The sequence below is a fragment of the Lissotriton helveticus genome, chromosome 11 (assembly GCF_964261635.1).
Source record: "Lissotriton helveticus chromosome 11, aLisHel1.1, whole genome shotgun sequence".
In the NCBI taxonomy this organism is placed as follows: domain Eukaryota; kingdom Metazoa; phylum Chordata; class Amphibia; order Caudata; family Salamandridae; genus Lissotriton; species Lissotriton helveticus.
The window spans coordinates 1203647511-1203671105 of NC_136072.1; the positions used below are offsets into that span (position 1 = coordinate 1203647511).

At 46.2% G+C, this 23595-nt stretch overlaps 1 protein-coding gene across 1 annotated transcript in view; it reads right to left on the reverse strand.

Annotated features, from left to right (window-relative positions):
- LOC144792829 (transmembrane protein 132B-like) overlaps positions 1-23595 on the reverse strand; it is a 313741-nt gene that overhangs the window by 92957 nt on the left and 197189 nt on the right. Inside the window, exon 4 of the mRNA XM_078668025.1 lies at positions 16067-16210. Coding sequence (XP_078524151.1) covers positions 16067-16210 — 144 coding nt within the window. The remainder of the gene's footprint in view (positions 1-16066; positions 16211-23595) is intronic.

A 23595-nucleotide genomic window follows, 5' to 3' on the forward strand; every position in this document is an offset into this window, starting at 1 on the left:
AATATTTTGTGTATAATATATATTGCCGGAGTGTCTTTTTATACATTGTGTATGATTGTATTTTTGTCTTTTATGAATTTTTAATTCGAAATAAAGACTTATCGAATCGTATTGCTCACAGACAGTGAGACAAAGGGGAATATGTGTTTGCACTAGGGTCCATCTCTGTCAGAAAGAAGGAGAGCAGCTTTCACCCAACACACTTGCACATTACAAAGGCTCTGCCTCAGCACAGTCACAAAGGGTTTCAGACTAGTATTTTGCACCTCCAGACACTTGGGGCCAGGGTAGGCAGTCAGGAAATTCCAGACACCTCTGTAGGGGAAGGACTCTAGAATCTTCTCCCACTTCAAAGTGGGCACCAGGTATAAATAGTGGACCCTCAGACCCAACTCCTCAGATCACTTCTGGACCTGTGGGCTTTGTTACTGAAGGACTGCACAGTGGCAAAGTCTTCCATGCTGACCTAGGTCTGCTTTGCTACCCAAGGCCCGCTGGTGCTGCATCAGGACTGCTGCTGTGAGCTGCCCTGCTGAATCCAGTCTGCCTGTGTGGACCTAAAAATCCGGGAAATCTCCAAGGGCCAGTCAGGGGGCCCCTGTACAAGCCACAGGGACATAACAGGCTTCTTTAACATCAACGCATCTCTGCACACCTCAACATAAGGCAGTCCAGCACAAAGCAGCTCGTTCTCAATGCCAACACATCTCAGGCATGCCCTCAAATACACCGGTGGCTCTTTTTGACGACGACACAGGATTTCGCATTGCAGCTCCTCGTCGATGGCCCTCAACACTGACCCACACACCTTGACGCAAGGACTTCACATCTCCAAGCCTCAAAGCTGTGGTTCATGGAAATGACACCCAGGGGAGTGGAGCCCCTCGGCATGGCCTGAAGCACTAGACCATGGCTTCGAGGCACAGGGGAGTGGGGCTCTCTTCCTTGGGCCCCACAGCTCTACACCATAGCTGTGAGGCTGAGGGAAAGGGATCATGGTGGTGGTCGATGTACCTGCTGGAGAGAGATCTGAGTGTTGTCTAGTGGCAGTCTTGACTCATCTATGGTAGAGCAGAGGGGTAAAGTGCCTGCTGCAAAGAGTGTGTACTATGCAGATCACAGAACAGCATTTGATGTGCATAGCTCAGTGAGTTACTGCTTTTGTCACATGGATCCTTTATTTACTGTGTAGTTCATAAGTTACAATCGTAATCTAGGTTTGAAAATTATTTTTTGGCCCAGTCTTTCATTATCCCAATTTTGCTAAAAAGGGTTTGTTAAGGTAGAAATAAATTCTTATTAGTAAAGTCAACCCTAACCACTGTGTTACGTTCTGAATCTGAGTGTGTGCTTCTCCAGACCAAGCACTTTTAAAAAGAGCCTACCAGAATGGATGACATGTGAATCCTACACCTTGTAGTCCCCTTTTTTTTCTAATGTAGCATGTCCTATACACTGATTTACACACATATGATTCATTGTATCTGTATGTGTGTGTGATGTAAAGGGCTCCGACATTCTACACTGGCGTGAGAGGCACTATAAAACATGTGAGAGGGGCTAGGGAGAGATGGGGTGCACTGCCGGAGGGTGGCAGTGAGGGAGTCTGAGGGGGAGGTCATGAGGGGGAGGGGCTATGCAGAGATGGGGTGCACTGCCGGAGGGTGGCAGTGAGGGAGTCTGAGGGGGAGGTCATGAGGGGGAGGGGCTATGCAGAGATGGGGTGCACTGCCGGAGGGTGGCAGTGAGGGAGTCTGAGGGGGAGGTCATGAGGGGGAGGGGCTATGCGGAGATGGGGTGCACTGCCGGAGGGTCTCAGTGAGGGAGTCTGAGGAGGAGGTCACACTCCTCATCAAGGAACTCCTTGAGTTTGCAGCGTTCAATAAGTTCCTTGAGGCCATAGACGGATTCAACCATGGATTCACCACGCGTGTGGCGAGCTTTGCCGAACATGTATCTCTCCGAATCTACCCTGGCATTGGGGTCAAGCAGTCAATCAGGGCTTCCTTGGCTCCCTCATATGTTTCTGGTTTTTCAGCTGCTCGTTCATCTCGTCTCCTGCTGTGTTTTTAAGGAATACCAAAATGTATTTCTTACAAGTGTATTCTGTAATTTCCATAAATAGTTGGAAGGATTTCAACCATATTGCCGATTTCAAACCTAAATTGTGTGGGGCAGAAAGTGGTTCAGGGAGTTAGCCATGTGGATGGGTCTTTTTCTTGACAAACATTGGTCAAGAGACAAAAACCCCCCACATATTAAGAATCCAGGCATGCGGTAGAGTTACTTGCCTTGGCTGGTACAAGTCACCAATGATGACGCATGCCACGATGATCTGTGGGTAAAGTAACATGTCCTATTCCGAGGCGAACATCTGCATTTCTACTTTTCTGAGGGCTTAAGAGGTAATGAGCCCAACAATTGGATTCTAGCACTCGTAGTATGATATGCCTTGGCAATCAGACAATGGATACACAGAACTGTCTTGGCATCCTGTTCTCTTCCTTTGAAGTGCACCCCAGGTGGTATATGTAAACCCAGAGACGGATGTCCGGTCGGACGAAAGCAGGGTACTTCACCAACAAGACAAGGGATCCACAAGAAGTGCTTTGGAATCCTGTTCTCTCCCTGTCACGTGTGCCCCAAATGTTACATGTGGATCAACAGACCTGACAAGCGGGATCTGACACTGCGCGGTCAAAAGGTGGCCTACAAACTGTATGATGCAAATTCTGCTGAACTCAGAGGGGTCATCTCTTTCCATTCAGGGTCGCCTATTGTTTGCTACTGGTAGGCATTTCACATCTTTCTCACACCTATTCGAGCCTAAATAGTGGACTGCGGAACCTAGAGAACTAATACAAATTAGCCTTCAGGAACATTCCAGGTAATGAAAAGATAACATTCCACAAGGTTACCTTTCCTTAATATTTATTAAAAATCTGACTTCACAATTGAATTCGATTTTTAATAATTGGTAAAAATAGCCTAATTATTTTTCTACCTGGTCCCATTCCTGAGATACAGAATTAGCATTTGAATCTGCACTCTGGTTTTTTATATATGACAGCTAGGCCTGCTATGTGAATATAGGGGCATATTATCAAGGGCATTATCGACGCTTTAGCTGGACTTTTTCCCACTAAAGCGGCATTATTTTTATCGCCCTATTAGCAAGCTGTCGCTAACAGCAATTAGCGACAGCTTTTAGGCGACAGCTACAAGGGCCCGCTTTGCATGTTAGCGATATTTATCGCTAATGACATGCAAAGTGGGCGAACCCAAACTGTTAGTGACTGAAAACAGTCGCTAACACAGCTATTGCCTATTAGCGAGGCAGGCGAAGCAATAAAAAAAATCTCGCTAAGCGTGATTATCAATAAAACCTAACGCCTGCTCAGCCCACTTCTTAACCTGTGTATCCAATGGAAGGTGGATATTCAGGTTAAGACCCAATTGGCGTTAATGCATGAATATCGCTGGATTTCCAGTGATATTCACGCATTGAGCCGCTAACGCCGGATATTTTATCGCATTTGAGATAAACGGTGCATTTTGCACCGTATACTACGAACGTATAGACAAGTTAAAAACACCAATTAGGAGTATGCAAATTTGAGTTTCAAGGGGAAGCACCAGCTCTTTACCAGTGGTTACCAGAGGTAAAGTGCACAGAGTTCTAAAGCCAGCAAAAATACAGGGTAAAAATCTGGAGGATATCACAGGAGAGATGGTCAGTTCCTACAAGCACTTTAGCATTCTCAATTGATTGCAAGCTCTGGAACTTTCACTTCATTGCTAAAAGTTGGCAATAAATGTCTTTTTTACCAATTACATGCAAGTTCTGTTCAGTGGAAATATCCCCACTGGCTCATGGCCTTGGAAGAATCCATTTCTAACAGATCTGTTGAAGTTGGCAGCCTCAGAAGCAAAGAGGCGTGTCCGACAGAGGGCGCCAGATCCGACAGGCCGAGCAATGGCAGCTGCGGGGGGAGTGGGTTCTATCATTGTGTGTAATGATTGAGCTGCTGGCTTCCCTTCACTGTAACTCCCTTCCAATAGTTACTAAGGGTCATCCATTTGAAGGAACTTCAGTCAGAGGCCCTTCCCTCAGCCGACAAAGGCAGAGCCTGCTCACGCAGCCGGCAAAGGCAACCGACGACTAGTTATTGTAAATAGAGGGGCATATTACCAAGGGTGGCGATAATTCTATCGCTCTATTAGCAAGCTGTCGCTAAATGATGTTAGCGACAGCTTTTAGGCGATAGCGATCGGTTTGTGGCCCTCCTTTGCATGTCAGCGATGTTTATCGCTAATGACATGCAAAGTGGCCTACCCAACCTGTTAGCGACTGAAAGCAGTCGCTAACGTCACTATTGCCTATTAGCAAGGCAGGGGTAGCGATGGAAATATTCCCGCTATCGCCAAAAAACAACGCCTGCTCAGACCAGTTCTTAGCCATGTTATCCAAAGGGAGGTGGATAACATGGCTAAGAGCATTTCGTCGCTAATGCGTGAATATCGCTGTATTCTCAGCGAAATTCACGCATTTCGCCACTATCGCTGGATATTTTAGCGCTATGGAGAAAAACTTTGCTAATAGCATGTTTTCTCCGCTAACATATCCAGCGGTAGGCAGCGATAAAAAAATCTTCGCTAAGCCTATTTAGCGATAATTATCGCTACTTGTTGGTAATATGGCCCAGGGTTTCTGCCAACTGATCCATCACAAGGATACCTTCATGTTCATGTTTATTTCTTTATAGCGCACCCAGCAGTGTCTTATGTTTAGAAGGTAATTACAAGCAACACAGGTTGAGTCGGCGGCCATTACATTGGCGGAAGGCACCATTCATGAAACCTCATTTGCCAACAAGAGGCTTCATATGTCAAGGCGCGGCCATCATGCACCTGGGAGCAGTCTTCATAGGCGGAGGGACAGACTGCTATACCATGGGACTCCCAAGGCTTTGTGATCCTTAAACACAGGCACAACTCCGCCACACTCATTATATGCTGAGGTACAGACTCAAATGTCATCGCGAAGCCTCCGAAGGCAACGTTTAGTGCCAGATGCACTGGTACAAACATCATATCCAGAAGCACATCCACAAAGCTTCAAGCACAACCATCATAAGCTGGCATCCCTTCTGGGGGTTGGCACAGTTTCATATGCACAATTATAGTGTTACCAGCAGGAGCTCCACATGCCCCTGTGCGGCCTCATGTCTACCAGTCCAGCCTCATCAGTGCCAGTCCAGCCTCATCAGTGCCACTCCAGCCTCATCAGTGCCACTCCAGCCTCATCCGTGCCAGTCCAGCCTCGCCTGTGTCACTCCAGCATCAGCTGTGCCAGTACAGGCTTATTCATGCCACTCCAGCTTCACCCATGCCAGTCCAGCTTCATCCGTGCCAGTCCAGGCTCATCTGTGTCACTCCAGCATCAGCTGTGCCAGTACAGGCTTATTCATGCCACTCCAGCTTCACCCATGCCAGTCCAGCTTCATCCGTGCCAGTCCAGGCTCATCTGTGTCACTCCAGCATCATCTGGGCCAGTCCAGGCTCATCCGTGCCAGTCCAGCCTCATCCGTGCCAGTCCAGCCTCATCTGTGCCAGTCCAGCCTCGCCTGTGTCACTCCAGCATCAGCTGTGCCAGTCCAGGCTCATCCATGCCAGTCCAGCTTCATCCATGCCAGTCCAGCTTCATCCGTGCCAGTCCAGGCTCATCTGTGTCACTCCAGCATCATCTGGGCCAGTACAGGCTCATCCGTGCCAGTCCAGCCTCACACATGCCAGTCCAGCTTCATCCGTGCCAGTCCAGCTTCATCCATGCCAGTCCAGCTTCATCCGTGCCAGTCTAGCCTCATCTGTGTCACTCCAGCCTCATCTGTGTCAGTCCAGACTCATCCATACCAGTTCAGCCTCATCTGTGCCAGTCCAGGCTCATCTGTGTCAGTTCAGCCTCCTCTGTGCCCTTCTAGTTTTATCTGTGCCAATTCAGCCGCATCTGCGCCAGTCCTGCCTCATCGGTGCCAATCCAGCCTCATTCATGCCACTCCAGTCTCACCCATGCCAGTCCAGCATCATCGGTGCCAGTCCAGCCTCATCCGATACACTCCAGCCTCACCCATTCCAGTCTCCAGTCCAGCCACATTTGTGTCACTCCAGCCTCATCTGTGCCAGTCCAGCTTCGTCTGTGCCAGTTCAGCCTCATCTGTGCCAGTCCAGCTTCATCCGTTCCGGTCAAGCCTCATCGGTGCCAGTCCAGCTGCCAGTCCAGCTGCATCCATGTCAGTTGTGGTAATTGGCATCTAGCCTGTTGCTGCAGGACTTCAGCTTTAGTTGATCTAATGTAGAAGCCTTCTGTGCTCTAGAGTGGTCATCTTGTTAGACTGTGTTTACTTGAGAGCTCCAAAGGTCCGTTGCTGTTGGGGTGCCCTGTGGATAGGACATTTCTGTACATGAGAAGATCTTCAATAAAGAAGGTATAATTGTACACCATTGGGACTATTGTACTTCACACTGGCAACGATCTGGTGAGAACGGACCTTGATGTGGACATCGATGGATAAACATCTTCACATCTACTAGAACCTGAAACGTCCTAACATGGTTGTGTGTCTGGCCAACTGTAAGGTACTTCTGCGCTACCCTGCGGCCCTGCTCAACTTAAAAATTATATAAAGAACCCCACTTGCTTGAAAGACAACAGCCAAAACTAACACACGGCCTCTAACTTTAAAAGTATCAGCGCCCTCATACTGCCTACGCTATCCAACAGCCTTGCTTGAATTAACGTACTGCCTACACCCCTGCAATCTTGCTTGAATTAAAATATGGAAAAAGCGTTTAGCTTTTCTTTCCAAAACTACGCTGACGGTCATTTGCATAATATGAATCAGCGGAGTTTACCTGCTCGCACTCACTCATGGCTATTGCGTGCCTTCATCTTCTCTGTAGTGTTATGTTTCATATCGGTACTCTAATATAGGTCCAAGGAACATCGTACCCTTTACCTCCATCATCGCCCCTACATTTCACATGAACGAGCCTTATAAGGACATAACTCCTAATAAGGACAGAACGCCTTATAGGGACAGAACCCCTTATAAGGATTGACGCCTTTTATAGACTAAACCTTTCACCTAGTTCCATGTAGCGGGAGGGTTTTTCCCAATCAATAATATTAAGACATCATCCTTAGAACATATGAATAATTTATGAGGACACTACCCAGGGGGTTTACTTCACCTCTCCTATCTACGCACGAGGTTTAATCCCATACGTCATCCTCATACTAAACAATGGCTAACACACGCACAAGGACTGTATAAATACAGCACCTCTTGCTATCAGTAGTTGGAGGGAACCGAGACTTCAAGGCCAACACACTGACCAGAGACGCTGAAGCTCTGATATGCAGTCGTTCCAGCTGACAGTGATCTAAACATCCCTTTCGGGGTGTCCGACTCGAGACCAGGACGAGGTCCCACACTCTCCTTATTCAGGTAATGGGGTTCGACTAAATCCTCGCGGGATTCTTTGCTTCTAGGCTTATTAGCTCTTTGCACATACTCACATTCTAGGCAACACTTAGGTACATCTAGACAGGCATCGTAGGAGTAGGAGTTTTATTTGCTTTATTTTATAAATGCATTTTATATTTATATTTATATTCATGTATATGTTCATGACTATTGCAAAATGGTAGAACTGTACTATTCCTTTTTATTCACTGTACTGCTGAACCTATATCTCTGCTACTGTGTCACAGTTGTAGCAGCACATATATTTTACATTAGAAGTACAACGGTGCAATAAATTCTTATTGTAAACACGCTCAACTGTTTCTTCCTTGTATCTCTCTGAGACCAAATGAGCAAGCAAGAGTGACTGGGTGAAAAATAGTATATTGTTTCCACAAGTCTGAGGAATCAGGGTTGTTATGTTCAGAGGTTGCCAAAAACTAGCTTCTCTAATAAAAGGAGATTCTAGTGGCACTGTGAGCTAGCTAAATGTAAATAAGGCTACCATACACAGTGAGGGTGCGCAGAATCAGTCTACCACCAGACCCACAGTGTATGCTATCCACAAGCGCAGGTCCTGCTCCTAGCTCAGTCATGCTTATTCCCAGAGACCCATACTCACAAAAAACAGAGAGGTCTGGAGTAGGTGGGCACAAAACTCCGCCACATTTATTGGCTGTTGGTTAATCAATTTTGAAGGACATTTTTTCCCCAAATTGTGCAAAACACCTAATCTTAATTTCCTTGGACAGTTAAACACAATGACTACTGAAATAGGCGAATTTAGAGCAGGCACTTAATCACGCAGGAGGTAAAGAAGATGCAGATGAATACAGATTGCACCCAATGTAAGACACACATTGATAGTTAAACTCCTCAAACATGGGTTACTACCCAGAGGAGGTGTAGTAATATTCATGATAGAGGCACACGGAGATTTCCAAACAGAGGTGTTCTATTCATGGGTTACATTCCCAGCCGCAAATGCTGTAACAAAAACTTTTCATTATTACAGACATGAAGAAGTCCCAGCGGTCTACACTCCATTTGAGGAGAACATATTTCTGGTTTAATGGTGCCCTAGCCGTTCAAGAAACAGAACAAGACTCGGTCCTTTAGGAAGATCAGGATCAACATGGCCGATATTAGCGACCTATGCACCACATCCAGACATTGACACAATGCCAAATGATGAATTGCTTGTTCAACACAAAGGGGCCCATTAGGATGTCGGGTGGATTGCCCCCGCCAGGCTGGTGGTAGCCACCGCCGGCCTGGCGAGGGCAATCCGCCCGACATCCGCACCCATTAGGATGTCAGGCGGATTGCCCCCGCCAGGCTGGCGGTAGCCACCGCCGGCCTGGCGGGGGCAATCTGCCCGACATCTGTAAGTGAATTCCCCCCCGCCATATTAGTATGGCAGGGGGACCGCGGCGGACGGCAAGACCGTCCGCCGCTTTTCCGCTCCGGTCACCATGCGGCCGGGGGAGAAAAGGATTAATATGGTGGCCGTGTCTTATAGACACCGCCAGCCATATTATGATGGGCCAATTCAGATGCCTTTCCGTGGCGCGATGCCGCCATGGAAAGGCATGCGGTCTTCACTCTGGGGGCCCCCTGCGGGCCCCCATAGTGAAGGAGGGGTGGGTACCTGTGGTACCCCCCAACATTTGCATACACGAAGCTGCAGGCACCGCGCGGTGCCTGCCGCTTCGTGTATGCAAATGCATGCATGCATTTCTGACATTGTGGTGGGCGGTGCAGTGAGCACCGCCCGCCACAATGTTAGAAATGAGGGCTGCTAACCTCGGTACCCCCGCCCTTAAGGCGGGAGGTCCCGTTTTACGCAAGGGTGGCGGTCGGGCAAAGTCCGTCCGTCATCCTAATGGGGGCCAAAGAGTTGATAAACCTTTGCAGAAACATGACACAATTTGTCATGAGGACATTAGCGGTCCAACCAACAGTAATTACACCAAATAAGGCTCCTACACAGAGCACACCTACTAAAATTTCTTTACAAACATTACACGCGGTAATGGGTAAATTGCCCACAAAACATGAACAAATTCCTTTCTGGGTAGAAAATAACCCAGTTAGAAGCAGTATTCCCAAATACACCATTTGAAAAACACAGAATTTTAACAATCTGCTTGCCCATGGGGATTACACCACAGTTAGAGGATTGCACCTCTAGGGGTACAGTCTTTGCCGCCATATATACCAGAACTCATGGTATTTCTTCATTAGCAGTAATACCTGATGTATTGAGACAAATACAAAATGAGTACGGAGCAGAGCCTGCTCTAAACTTATGGATAAAGTTATTAAATAACTACGACCAGGTATCAGCCATAATACTAGCTAATATTAAAGGGAAAGCAGCATCAGTGGCAATCCACCAACGCCTACGGGATCTCTTTCCATTAATTTAGGAGAATGAACTACCCAAAATAATTGAAACTGCGTACGCAGAATTAGGCAGGGATAGTTTGGAGGGGAAAGTTTTAAAACCTCAACTAATGGGCAGTCCCAAAAAGGACACTTCAAAGCAGACACCGACTTCTTCTAAAAAGAAGTGGCATAATAGAAAACAAAATTTTAAAGACAAGAGATCTCAGTCCTCCACAGGAGCCCTCTGAAAAGAGGTACAACCTTAGGAATAGGGATAGCATTAGGAAACCTGACAGGTATCAGGATACTGATGCACGTATCCTCGTTCCTTTCAAGGCTCGAAGAAAGGCTCTGAGAGAGGACAGTCAGAACATAGAGAGGAGCGCACACAGTCCAGAGAAAAGCAGCACGCTCAACACTTTACTTCTAAAAAACAAGATAAGCCGAAATCAAAACCTCAATTTAAGAAAAAGAAAGTTGCTAGTCTGAAAATCAGACATGCCCATAATTCTTATGACACAACTTCTAAATGGGGAATGGGCGCCGACGATGCTAGACAGTGCTGCAGGTGTAACAATAGCTCGCCAGACCCTGAAGGAACTTCTGGTGAGAGCGGAGTTGAATGATTACATCACGGGGGGAACACCAGACACGAGGGTGAGCGGCCCACATAAGTTACACAAAATAAGACTCCGGATGGAGGGGGACAAGCCCAGGAAAGTAAAAGATCTTTTTTGGAAGAACTTATCTGGTTATGACATCCTATTACCAGAACATGATTGGCCGCCAGCATTCATAATGGAGTGCCCCAGGGAAGAAAATATCTTTTTTCCTGCATATTCCGATCATGTTTCCGTTCACCTTAAACATACACATGCACGGGAGTGGGCAGTAGCCCAAGCTCCAGCACTGTACAAAAATCACGCTGGGTGGGATGAGGATTCCAACTACCATGTGATCCCGTTAAAAGTTTCACCTAATGCTCAGAGGCAATTCCCAATTAAGCAAGAAGCTAAAAAACAGGTCAGGGAAATCTTAGGTCAACTTGAATACTAGGGGGGGATTGAAAAATGTACCTCTCCAATGAATAATCCTTTGTTTCCCGTCTCTAAACCCAACAATACATATCGTCTAGTTTTAGATTACAGACATTTAAACTCATGCACAAAGACATTTGCTGGCCAAAATGCACATAGTGCCTCATTAATGAATAACATTGTGCGCAAAAAATAAAAACAACACTTGATATCTCAAATGGATTTTTCTGCCAAAATTTAGCGCCTGAAAGCATGTATCTGACCGCATTCAGTGCATTAGGGTCCCAGCAACAATTTTGTCGACTAGCCCAAGGGTATAAGAATAGCCCCAGGGTATTTTCAGCAAGGGTAACAGAGTTACTTCAAAAATGTGATGAAGAAGCATTGTCCTATGTGGAAGATATTTATCTGACAGACGACGACTTGGAGAGGCACTTGACCAGGGTAAGCACCATTATTATGGGATTTGCAAGCTTAACTTTAAAAAATCCAAAAATAGCCTACCTCAATGTCCTATTTTGGGGTTATGAGCTGTCAAGTGAAGGGAAAAGTCTGGCAGCAAACTTTTTAGAAAAGTGTGCACAGCTCCAGCCTCTAAACTCATTTAAAAATATAAATCAATATTGGGATTCCTAAATTTCCGAAGAACATACATTTTAGATTACGTAAAAAGGGTAAAACCTTTCTACGACTTAATAAAACCTGACTTTTCAGCCTGAAATTGGACACAAGAACAAACTGATATTCTTTGTTCACTCCAGGAAGACATGATAGCTTCCAAACACTTCCAAACACGCGTAAACGTACAGCACTTGGTGATCCCTATAATTGCGGGTCAATGCAGGTAAACTTACTTGACCTTCAATGAAGGAGAAACAGTACCAATCGCATAGAAATCAACCCTGTACAAAAATGCAGAAATGCGTTTCACTTCAACGGAAAAAATCCTGACAGCTGCTCAGACGGCTGCAGCAAGAGAAAGAGCACTGGCTCAGGGGAAACCCATTATTGTCGTAACCATCTTTAGAAGCTGTTACAAAGGCCAGCATGTCAAATGCAAAAGCTGTACATCCAAGATGGATGCAATGGGCTAATTCTCTTACTGCCACACACGTTGAACACAGATGTGATCCAAGTTTAAAAACACAAGCATTCCTGCAATACGAACAAGAATATCTTCTACCAAATGAAATCTTGCCTCTCGATCAGTATGAATATTTTATTTATACTGATGGATCTGCGCAACCGGCCATAGGAAGTAAGTAGCAAAACAGCTCGGCATGTGCTATCGTTAGAGGTTGCATGCGTAATGGCAAGTTCCATCCTAGTTGCACAAAAACGCAATCTCTAGGAGACTGCATGGCTCAGTTGTCAGAATTAAAAGCACTAATACTGGCACTTGTAAATACAGATCACAAATTCCCCACACTAATCGTGTGTGATTCCTTTTACTGTGTATAGTCGTACAATGAGTATTTATATTATTGGGAACAAAATGGGTTTAAGGATGCGAAAGGTGGCACAATTAAGCATAAAATATTATAGGAACAGGTAGCAGAGTTGAAAACTGAGCTACCAAGGACTCACATGATCCATACACTGAGTCATAAACGTGATGGCGTTCATGTTGCAGGTAATTCAGTGGCTGATGAAGCCATGAAGGGGGCTGTTCGTACGGCTTCCGTAGCTGCACTCACTCGTTCAAAAACTAGAATAGACGGAGATATTATTGTAGCTGTCATCGCATCACGCAAAGGCAGCACAGCCTTACCTAAAACATGTCCCCTCAAATACTCCTACAAGTTAGATGAACAAAACATTCCATATGCTCAAATTCCTGGAGTGGGGGATAGAGTAATACCAAATATGGATCGTAGGCAAGGTTTAATACTAGCTGCACATGAGGGTTTGGGTTCTCTGCACACAGGCGTTACAGCTATTATTTCTTTACTGAAGCAGCACTATTGGTGGCCAGGGTTAACTGAGCAAACTAAAGATTATGTCTTGAATTGCGACATCTGACAGCAGATGAAAGGCTCCACGATAGCAAAACCTGCACAGACGCCATTATTAAAATCAGACAAACCTCTTGCATGTGTGTACTTGGACCTCTCCGGTCCCTAATAAACAGACAGGGCTTACAAATATATCATGGTTGCAGTGGACTCATGCTCGAGATTCCTATGAGTATGGCCTCAGCGCATAGCTGACGCTTGAACTGTTATCAAAGACTTGCACTTCTTTATCGGCACATATGCAGTTAGCACGTTACATTCTGACCGCGGCCCTGCGTTTAGCTCTCAGGCTCACAAAGAGGCCATGGAAGCAATGGACCTAGCATTGCGGTACTCCTCTCTGTACCATCCTGAGGGAAATTCGGTTGTGGAGAGGAAACACCGGGACTTACAGCAATCTTTAACAGCTATGGTATTAGGCAAGGGCGGTAGTTGGGTCACACTCCTTTATGGGGTACAGTGGGCGTAAAACAACCAGCCAAGAAACTCTCTAGGGGGTGTCACTTCATATGAGGTCCTCTTTGGGACACGGATGTGGATACCTGATCTTGATTGTGAATGTGCAGTGGCGGATGAAAAACCATTTGATATCCGTGATCGTTTGGTTGTTTTACAGGATCTAAATGAATCCAGGACAAAACAAAGCAATGTCCATCTAAATCAGACCGCCAATGAGGAAGTCAAGGTAGTCACGGCAAGACCTGTCTGGATCCCAAAAGTCAGGGATCTAGTCAGAGAGAAAATTGCGGACATACAGGAATTTGGACCTTTATACAAAAACTTGTACCAGCCCTTGCAGTACACGGAACGAGAACGGTGCTTCTCCCTCCAATTGCCGGAAAAAAGGAGAACAGATTTTTCTCAATCGACTTAATTAAACCATACTATGTGGCTGATACTAAACAGTAGGCCTCGTGAACTCCGCTGTAGCAGACACCCTCCACTAGCTACAATCCAAGAAGTTCAAACAGAAAGACTCATCACGTTTGAAGAAGCCACCAGTAAGGAATGAAGGACTAAGCAACAATGCTATAGAACTTGTTCCACTTGAACCAGACATTCAAATTCAAAATGAACATCAAAATAATTCACAAGTTGCAATTAGAGAGGAAAATAACATTTCAACTAATCCTGATGCAATTCCTATAACTGATCGAACTGCTTCTGGCTATTTCATTAACTTTGACACGTTATCTATGGATCCAAACGAGCCGGAAACGACACCAGCCAAAACACCATTCAAGCAACAATGAAAGAACTTTCTTCTCTTTCTTCAAAAGACATACCTGGTATCACCTTGAATTGAACTCTCGGTAATTTCTGGGATATTATTTTTTCTTTTGTGGCTAGGCTTAGTACTAACTTTTAGTATGCTTATCAACAGACACTATCTTCAACAATGTTCCACAGCCCAAAAGGTCAACATCCTACTGAAGCCAGAACCATCATCACATCGTGAGCAAAGAGACTTGTCATTAGTGAACATTAAAGCAGTTTCTATCCTGGATGGTATAGTGTGGGACAAGGTTGATTTTAACACATTCGGCCCGACCAAACTTTAAAAAATTAATCATGTATTTAAAAAGTCATTAAGTGATATCATTACCTCAAGTACATTTTCTGATGATTGGGACACTGAAACAATCAATAACATGTTGTCCGATTTAGAGAAAACAGCGGCATTTTCTAATAATGAAATGTTAGAGGTTTCTTCAGATTATGACACATTGTACTGTTACCAACATTATGGTCATCATTTCCTGCACAAATCCATTTCAGCTAGGAATGTTTTTGAATACGATCAGTGGGAACTTTGCCCAACACTACCAAAAAGTAGTTCACAAGCGTTTGCACAGAAACTTTCATACTTTTCAGGATTTAACACAACAGATCCAGCCTCATATTACTATAAGGTTGCACCAACATCAGCACTGAAAATTATGTTGACAAACACTAAACAGATTTACTCCGCTTCCTTTTTGGCCCAATTGTCTGAACAGGGTTTCGACCTATGGAAAGACAAAATTGACTCAAAATGGATTCGGGGTTCGAGGGACTGGCAAGTCCAGGGTATAGAGGCGCTATTTAGAGCATGCACCATTCCACAGCAGATGGTCTTTTTATATGGCACTGTGCAACAGATTTCCTGTCTTAGACTAACCAAGAACAAGGGGTAGTGACATCCTATAGTGTTGGAAAGTTGTGCCTCGATTGGCTAGAAACCTCAACACTTGCAGAAGTGAAACAACACTTATCTTTACTCTCACACGACATGGAACTGGGGGAGAATATTTGCATTGTCAGAGTTTTGTCCATCCTTTGTTTGCTGTAACACTTTTCGCCCTAAGTGGGATGGGTATGCCCTCACGAGGGTCCCTTGCTCTATGTGCCACTGGATTCAAGCTAGCCTGGCTGATGAGGGCTGATTAGCCAGAAACCGGTCCCTGGATGCTTGTTTCCAGTTCGGGGAGTACCTGGCCTGGCAGTTCGGGCTGGACTGTTCTCATGGGGCACAGGGTCAAGACTGATTTGCATATGGCTGGGTCCAAACTGGGGTGGCGAAGTGAGCTAAAGAATGATGGATTCAACCCAGATCTTTTGACTGGGGGAGAATGTTTGCATTGTCAGCATTCCTTCCATCATGTTTGCTGAAACACTCTCAATAACAAAGCATGACCTTCTAAGTATGCTTGCAGTAGTTCAACGTGTATGATCGAACTCATTTAGGACTGTGATTTGCAGAACTTTAAAACAGAAATCATAATTCAAGAGAACTTTTTTCTCACCTCTTTTTTACACTGTTTTTAAATCATTTCTAACGTTTTTAGAAACATTTTAAATAGCTCATTGATAATGGTATGCCCTGGCATCCAAGTCCTGGGCACCCAGGCGTTTCCACACATTCAGTTTTGGGCCCCCACGGTTGCCTCATTCCACACTCACTTGTCTCCTTCTGCACCAGATTTAATCCTCACAATTACATGAATGAAAGAAAACATAAACCCTGCCCCAGTGTGGGCTCAGTGGAGGCCCTCTCAATTCACTGATCATAATATGCACCTTGGACAGTAGGAGCCAGAGGGGTGAGGGCACCTACCTTCAGCACGTCTTCATCTGCTGACCTGCACTCAGTGGAGCTGGACACGTCAATGACCAAGCCGTCCTGCTGCACCGCCACCACCCTCACCGGGGTGGACACCACCCTGCCCGTCAGGATCGCCGTGTTCAAGACTTCTGTGTCCTGCACAAGAGAGGAGACGTGGGTAAGAGAGCAGGACAGTGAGGATGGAAGTTTAAAGAGCACCCTGGGGTGAGAGCAGGCCAGTGAGGATGGAAGTTAAAAGAGCACCCTGGGGTGAGAGCAGGCCAGTGAGGATGGAAGTTTAAAGAGCACCCTGGGGTGAGAGCAGGCCAGTGAGGATGGAAGTTAAAAGAGCACCCTGGGGTGAGAGCAGGCCAGTGAGGATGGAAGTTAAAAGAGCACCCTGGGGTGTGAGCAGGCCAGTGAGGATGGAAGTTAAAAGAGCACCCTGGGGTGAGAGCAGGCCAGTGAGGATGGAAGTTTAAAGAGCACCCTGGGGTGAGAGCAGGCCAGTGAGGATAGAAGTTTAAAGAGCACCCTGGGGTGAGAGCAGGCCAGTGAGGATGGAAGTTTAAAGAGCACCCTGGGGTGAGAGCAGGCCAGTGAGGATGGAAGTTTAAAGAGCACCCTGGGGTGAGAGCAGGCCAGTGAGGATGGAAGTTTAAAGAGCACCCTGGGGTGAGAGCAGGCCAGTGAGGATGGAAGTTAAAAGAGCACCCTGGGGTGAGACCAGGCCAGTGAGGATGGAAGTTTAAAGAGCACCCTGGGGTGAGAGCAGGCCAGTGAGGATGGTAGTTTAAAGAGCACCCTGGGGTGAGAGCAGGCCAGTGAGGATGGAAGTTTAAAGAGCACCCTGGGGTGAGACCAGAGAGGATTGGAGACACATGAGCACCCTGGGTTGGAAATATTCATGGCTGAGGGTACCCACAATATAAATTTCTTTTAGGTCTAGAGGAGGGGGAGATGGCGAAAGATGCACTATAGAAAGACCTCTGGACTGAACTATCTGATTTCAACAATGGTATGACTCATGATAAATATTTTTATATAAGGACAAAGCAGAACTGATTCAATACATACAAAGAACAATAGTTAAGGCTTAATTTATCATTTATTTCTTTTAGTTTATCATTTATTTCAAAAAGCCATTTTTTGGTTATTTTTCAAAGGAGATTTTGTTTAACATATACAAAAAACAAAAATACACATTTATCATTCCTATGTAATAGAAAAGAAAAGTTTAGCAATTGGTACAGACACAAAATATCAAATAGCAACCCCACCTAAACATTCCATGATAAAAAAGAAAGTTAAAAGAAGGCAACTTAATTCATTCATTCATATCAGTCTCACCAGTAAGACTGACCATACATACTAATTCTAACATACTACACTCAGAGAATCTAGAAAAGCAGACAACCAATCTAGTTATACAAAGGAACCCCCAAAGGGAGGTATATTTTAGATGTTATACATAGAAATCAACCCCAAATGTGTTGTTTTTTTGTCTTTCTTTTTGGGGATCCTTTTCAGTTGGAATTTCAGTTGTCTGTGAGTGGCCAACGTACGTTTCGGTGCAAGAGATAAAATTATGCCACCTTCATCAGGGCCAATAGATATACAATATGCTTGACCGTAGGGGTGTCTTCACATATACTTATGCTGTACAGACAGCGCTAATTCCAGGTTATATAATAAGTTCATGATTTTTTTAGGAAAATTCAACAGTATAAGGGTCCAGGCCAGAAAAATTGGGGGTCTTTATCTGCTTTCCCCAAAGCTGCAATATCTCATCCCGTATCACAGTATAGGGACAGATAAATCGTCTCTTTCCTCCTTCTATATGTTCTGATAGGAAGATTCTCATGTGGGTGGTATGTTCTTTCCTCCGCTGGCGTCACCTATAATGCGGACACTAGGTTCGGTCATCGTCTGATCTTCCACAGGTCCAGGGGTGTTCTGAAGTGAGTGCCTGGGAGGCGTCCCATCCAGACCGTATCTCATCATTCCCTATAGCTCTTCCTTTAGCTTCTTAACATCTGCTTTCCTTTGTTCTCTCCAACAGCTGTGCTTCAAGAGAGCACAGAGCAGAGGAGAGCACGAGGAGCACCGAGGACCCCCCCCCGTGACCCCCAGCTCGGACCCTGAGCGCTCTTAGATTCAATACATTTAAAACATGTCTTTGTTTATTTTCTAACAAAAGCTTCTTTGCTGTTTGTTTGTTGTGTTGGGCGTGTCCACTGCGTGACAAGAAAGAATGACCTCGAAATAAATACCTGTATTGTCTGCATCTCTTGCAGGTCACCCTCAAGGAGGATACTTGCCTGTCAGCTCTAGCCACTCGCCACACCGGTGCCTCCGAGCACCAGCGGTGAACTCGGCAGAGCTTTAGAGTTCAGGGTCCGAGAACACGTGTGGAAGGGCGCGTCTGAGGTCTGGGCTGAGGGCATATCTGAGGTCACGTCTGAGGGCATATCTGAGGTCGCATCTGAAGTCGCGTCTGAGGTCTGGGCTGAGGGCATATCTGAGGTCACGTTTGAGGGCATATCTGAGGGCGCGTCTGAGGTCTGGTTTGAGGGCATATCTGAGGTCGCGTCTGAGGCGTGGTCTGAGGGCATATATGAAGGTGCGTCTGAGGTCACATCTGAGGTCGCGTCTGAGGTCAGGTCTAAGGGCATATCTGAGGTCGCGTCTGAGGTGTGGTCTGAGGTCATATCTGAGGTCACGTCTGAGGTCTGGTCTAAGGGCATATCTGAGGTCGCGTCTGAGGTGTGGTCTGAGGTCATATCTGAGGTCACGTCTGAGGTCTGGTCTGAGGGCATATCTGAGGGCGCGTTTGAGGGCATATCTGAGGGCATATCTGAGGTCACGTCTGAGGTCTGGTCTAAGGGCATGTCTGAGGTCTGGGCTGAGGGCATATCTGAGGGCGCGTCTGAGGTCTGGTCTGAGGGCATATCTGAGGTCGCGTTTGAGGGCATATCTGAGGTCACATCTGAGGTCAGGTCTGAGGGCATATCTGAGGTCGTGTCTGAGGTCTGGGCTGAGGGCATATCTGAGGTCGCGTCTGAGGGCATATCTGAGGTCGCGTCTGAGGGCATATCTGAGGTCGCGTCTGAGGGCATATCTGAGGTCGTGTCTGAGGTCTGGTCTGAGGGCATATCTGAGGTCGTGTTTGAGGGCATATCTGAGGTCGCATCCGAGGTCGCGTCTGAGGTGTGGTCTGAGGGCATATCTGAGGTCGCGTCTGAGGTGTGGTCTGAGGGCATATCTGAGGTCGTGTCTGAGGTCTGGTCTGAGGGCATATCTGAGGGCGCGTCTGAGGGCATATCTGAGGGCATATCTGAGGGTGCGTCTGAGGGCATATCTGAGGGCATATCTGAGGGTGCGTCTGAGGTCTGGGCTGAGGGCATATCTGAGGGTGCGTCTGAGGGCATATCTGAGGGCATATCTGAGGGTGCGTCTGAGGGCATATCTGAGGGCATATCTGAGGGTGCGTCTGAGGTCTGGGCTGAGGTGTGGTCCGAGGGCATATCTGAGGTCGCGTTTGAGGGCATATCTGAGGTCGCATCCGAGGTCGCGTCTGAGGTCAGGTCTAAGGGCATATCTGAGGTCGCGTCTGAGGTCAGGTCTGAGGGCATATCTAAGGTTGCGTTTGAGGGCATATCTGAGGGTGCGTCTGAGGTGTGGTCCGAGGGCATATCTGAGGGCGATAATTTTATCGCCTGTCTTGATAATATGCCCCATCATGTTTTAACAAATTAGCTCCATTGAGCAGAACCCAAACACCTGAACCACACCAAAATTCCCAAATCATTAAAAGCAATATATTTCAACGCGCGCTCTATTCCTAAACACGCCGCTGAAATGTGGAGCCTCATGAATTACCAGACATTTGTTTCGGAAACTTGGTTACATGAGTGTGCTCCACAGACGGGGTCACTGCCCTTCCACCGCAATACAACATAATAAGAGTGACAGAAATAAGAACAGAGCACGAGGCCTACTCATAGCCACTATCGCTGGCATGAGAATCACCTCCCTAGAGTATTGACACCTTGGAATGATGTCTCTTTAGAATGGAGGGTCCGGAGGTGCACGGAGAGGAGCATTGGTATGCAGGCCTCCGGGCCCCAAAAACGATTTCACACACAAGTTACTCGAGATAATCGCGCCGCATGTACTGGCCTCTGATCTCTTCCTTTTAATAGGAGATTTTAACTATCCTGCTGAAATACCACAGGACCCGGACACAGACCAGCTAATCACAAATATGAGACCAGGGACTAGCCCAACTGGTAGCAGGGCCTACTCACGCCGCTGGTCACACGCTCGACCTGCTGTTTACACATTCTACAGAGGTTAAGGTCGAGCCGCCACCCCATTATTATGGTGGGATCATGAGCTACCAAAATGTGTTGTTCCAGCTCACACCGTCAAAACTGACCACAAGAACGAGCTAATCTGGCGAAGGTCATGGCGTAAAGTTACCCTTCCTCTTTTTGAAACTTATTTTAGCTCCACCCAATATAGCCAAAATGTCAACATCGATCAGGCAGCAACTTTCTTTGAGAGAACAATAACTGATGCGCGAGACCAAATTGCCCCTCTTACAAGGGTAAAAATTAAATCTAGAGCCGCCCCTTGTTCAGGGAGCAACTGACGTCAGCAAAGCTCTCCTGCAGGACAGCGGAGCAGAAATGGAGAAAAAGCAAAGATCTAACAGACCGTGAAACATATAAATGTCTCCACCGCAATTATATGGAGTACATTAGACAAACAAAAAAACGATTTCTCCTAAATCGGATCGAGAAGGCGGAAAACTCCAACAAGGAGCTATATCAAATCTTAAAAGAATTTACAACGCCACCTGTTCAGACACAAGTCTCCACTGCCCAAGACTGGATTGACTCCCTCTCTAAATTCTTTGATGATAAAATTGTTGCAATCCATAACTCCTTTCCACCCCAAGACATCAACGTCTCAGGAAATCCTCCCACGAGATCTTCAGGCCCTCCTCATGTCCTGGACGAATTCTTCCAGTGTAACTCAGAAGAAGTGACCAAAGTCATGCTAAAAACTAAAATCTGGTTCATCTACAGATCCCGTGCCCCCAAGATTCTTTCCAATCAAATCTCTCGCGTTGGTGAATAGCCTCACCGACCTATTGAATAGGTCACTGTCACAATAAGGGGTCCCAAAGTTATGGAAAACCGCCAGAGTCAGGATAATACTAAACAAAACACCGCAGACCCTAAACTCCCTTCTAATTACCGTCCAATCTCACTGCTCCCTCATTTTGGGACGATGCTCGAGTCGCTGGTCAATCAACAGCTTGTTGTCCATCTTGAGAGCCGGGGATGACTAGACCACTCACAATCGGGTTTCAGGGCCACCCATAGCACCGAAATAGCTCTGGTGGAAGTAACTGATAGCATCAGGTTGGCATTGGACAGAGGGCAGTCATCTATTCTCGTCCCGCTGGATCTATCAGCAGTTTATGACACCATCTCCCACAGCATTCGTGAACGTCGGCTCTGGGAGATCGGTGTCAGGGGAAGGCCCTACAGTGGCTCAGGAGCTATTCAACTGACCGAGCTTCGACAGTACAGGTGGGAAACACCGTCTCTTGCAGTAGATCAGTTAGGATGGGAGTGCCGCAGGGCTCTATTCCGAGCCCGACACTTTTTAATCTATACGTGACCCCATTAGCCAAGGTGATCAGATCCTACGGCTTTGATGTTGTGTCATGTGCCGATGACACTCAGATCTTGATCACTCTTGGCCCAGATCCAATGGAAACAAAGTTATGCTTCAAAGACTGCGTGTCCCACGTTGACAGGTGGATGAGCACAAATCACCTTCAATTAAACGGAGGTAAAACCAAGATCATGCTCTTTGGCAAGGCTCACGAACATTGGTCACAAGATTGGTGGCCTCCAAACCTCGGCCCCTGCCCAACCCCAGCACAGACGGTACGGAATATAGGATTCTAAATGGACAATGAATTATCAATGAAAAATCAGATCAATGAGATAATTAGCTCCTGTTTTTGTATCATGCGTAATCTACGTGAAGTTTTTAAATGGATTCCGATGGAGGCCAGAAAACCTTTAGTCCAGGGATTGATTATCAACCGTATGGACTACGCAAATGCCCTGTTGGCATCAATAAATGAAGACCTTATTTCAAGGCTTTGGATTCTGCAGAACACTGCAGCCAGGTTAGTTCTCAATCTCCCACCAAGATCCCCGTCGGCACCCAGCCTGAGACTCTTACATTGGTTGCCTGTCAGACAACGAATACGTTCTAAGATTCTTTGCTTAACGCACAAAAATATATACGGAAGAGGTCTGGGTTTTTGGGCCAAAAAGTTAAGTTGGTACCAACCCGTCAGAACTCTGAGATCCAGCAACGAATCCCTTCTCACACCTCTCAGAATTCGTACCACCAAAAACGGAGGAAGATCCTTCTCCTTCCTTGCTCCGGCTATTTGGAACGAACTGTCCCCGCACCGACGCATCATCACTGATCACAACTGTTTTCGCAGGAAGTTAAAGACATGGCTGTTCGACATCTAATTACATCTAACTCAGCTGATCTTTAGAGTTGTCTTCAAGCGCCGTGAGACTTTCGAGTGATTTGTGTGCTTAACAAATATTCCATGGTTTGATTTTGATTTGATTCTGTAATCCTTATGTCTGTTAGATACCTCAAACTACCAGACAGACCTAAGGATTAAAAAAACATATACATGAAATATAAATACCGAAGATTGATTTATAGAAACTCCATAAATTCATCAGACCCATCGATGAAGGGAGCTGCGATGGGAGGGGTGCCCCAGTCTGCTGAATGCAGAGGATCACAGGCTGAAGAGGGTGAGCCGCGACGCAGACTCCTGCAGAGAACCGCACTGATCATAAAAGTAATGAGTGAAAAAGAGCAATTTGCTGCACGCCGGATGATTGCATCTAACGGATTTCTGGGGGAGCGATGCGACATGATGCATTTTTAGAGTTTTATCAATTCTATTAATATTTATAACGGTTTTCAGAGGCAGCTATTGTGTTCCATCCATCCGAGCAGCATTACACACAGCGGGGGCGCGCGATCGAGGGCGCGCGCGGACTGCAAATAGGGTGCAATCAGGGACCCCCCAGAAACATCACTGAAATGAAGGATTGGAGAGAGAAGGGACAGGGGGAAAGAAGAATAGTCCAAGCCCCCCACGAAACTCAGCAATAGCTTGAAAAATATTACTAAAGGTACTCCATGGGGATGTATGACATTACAACGCACACTTTTACAACGCATACCATTTCAATGCATTTTTTACACCGCAACATCCATTACAACGCACACCATTACAACGCATACCATTACAACGAATACTTTAAAACTACCTTTACAACGCATTCCACTACAACGCATAGTACATTTACAATGCATACCATTACAACGCATTACACTACTTTGCATATAAGGTAAGTGTTGGATAGCGTAGGGGTTAAAATTACTATTCTAACTCCAGGGGGTGCAACAGT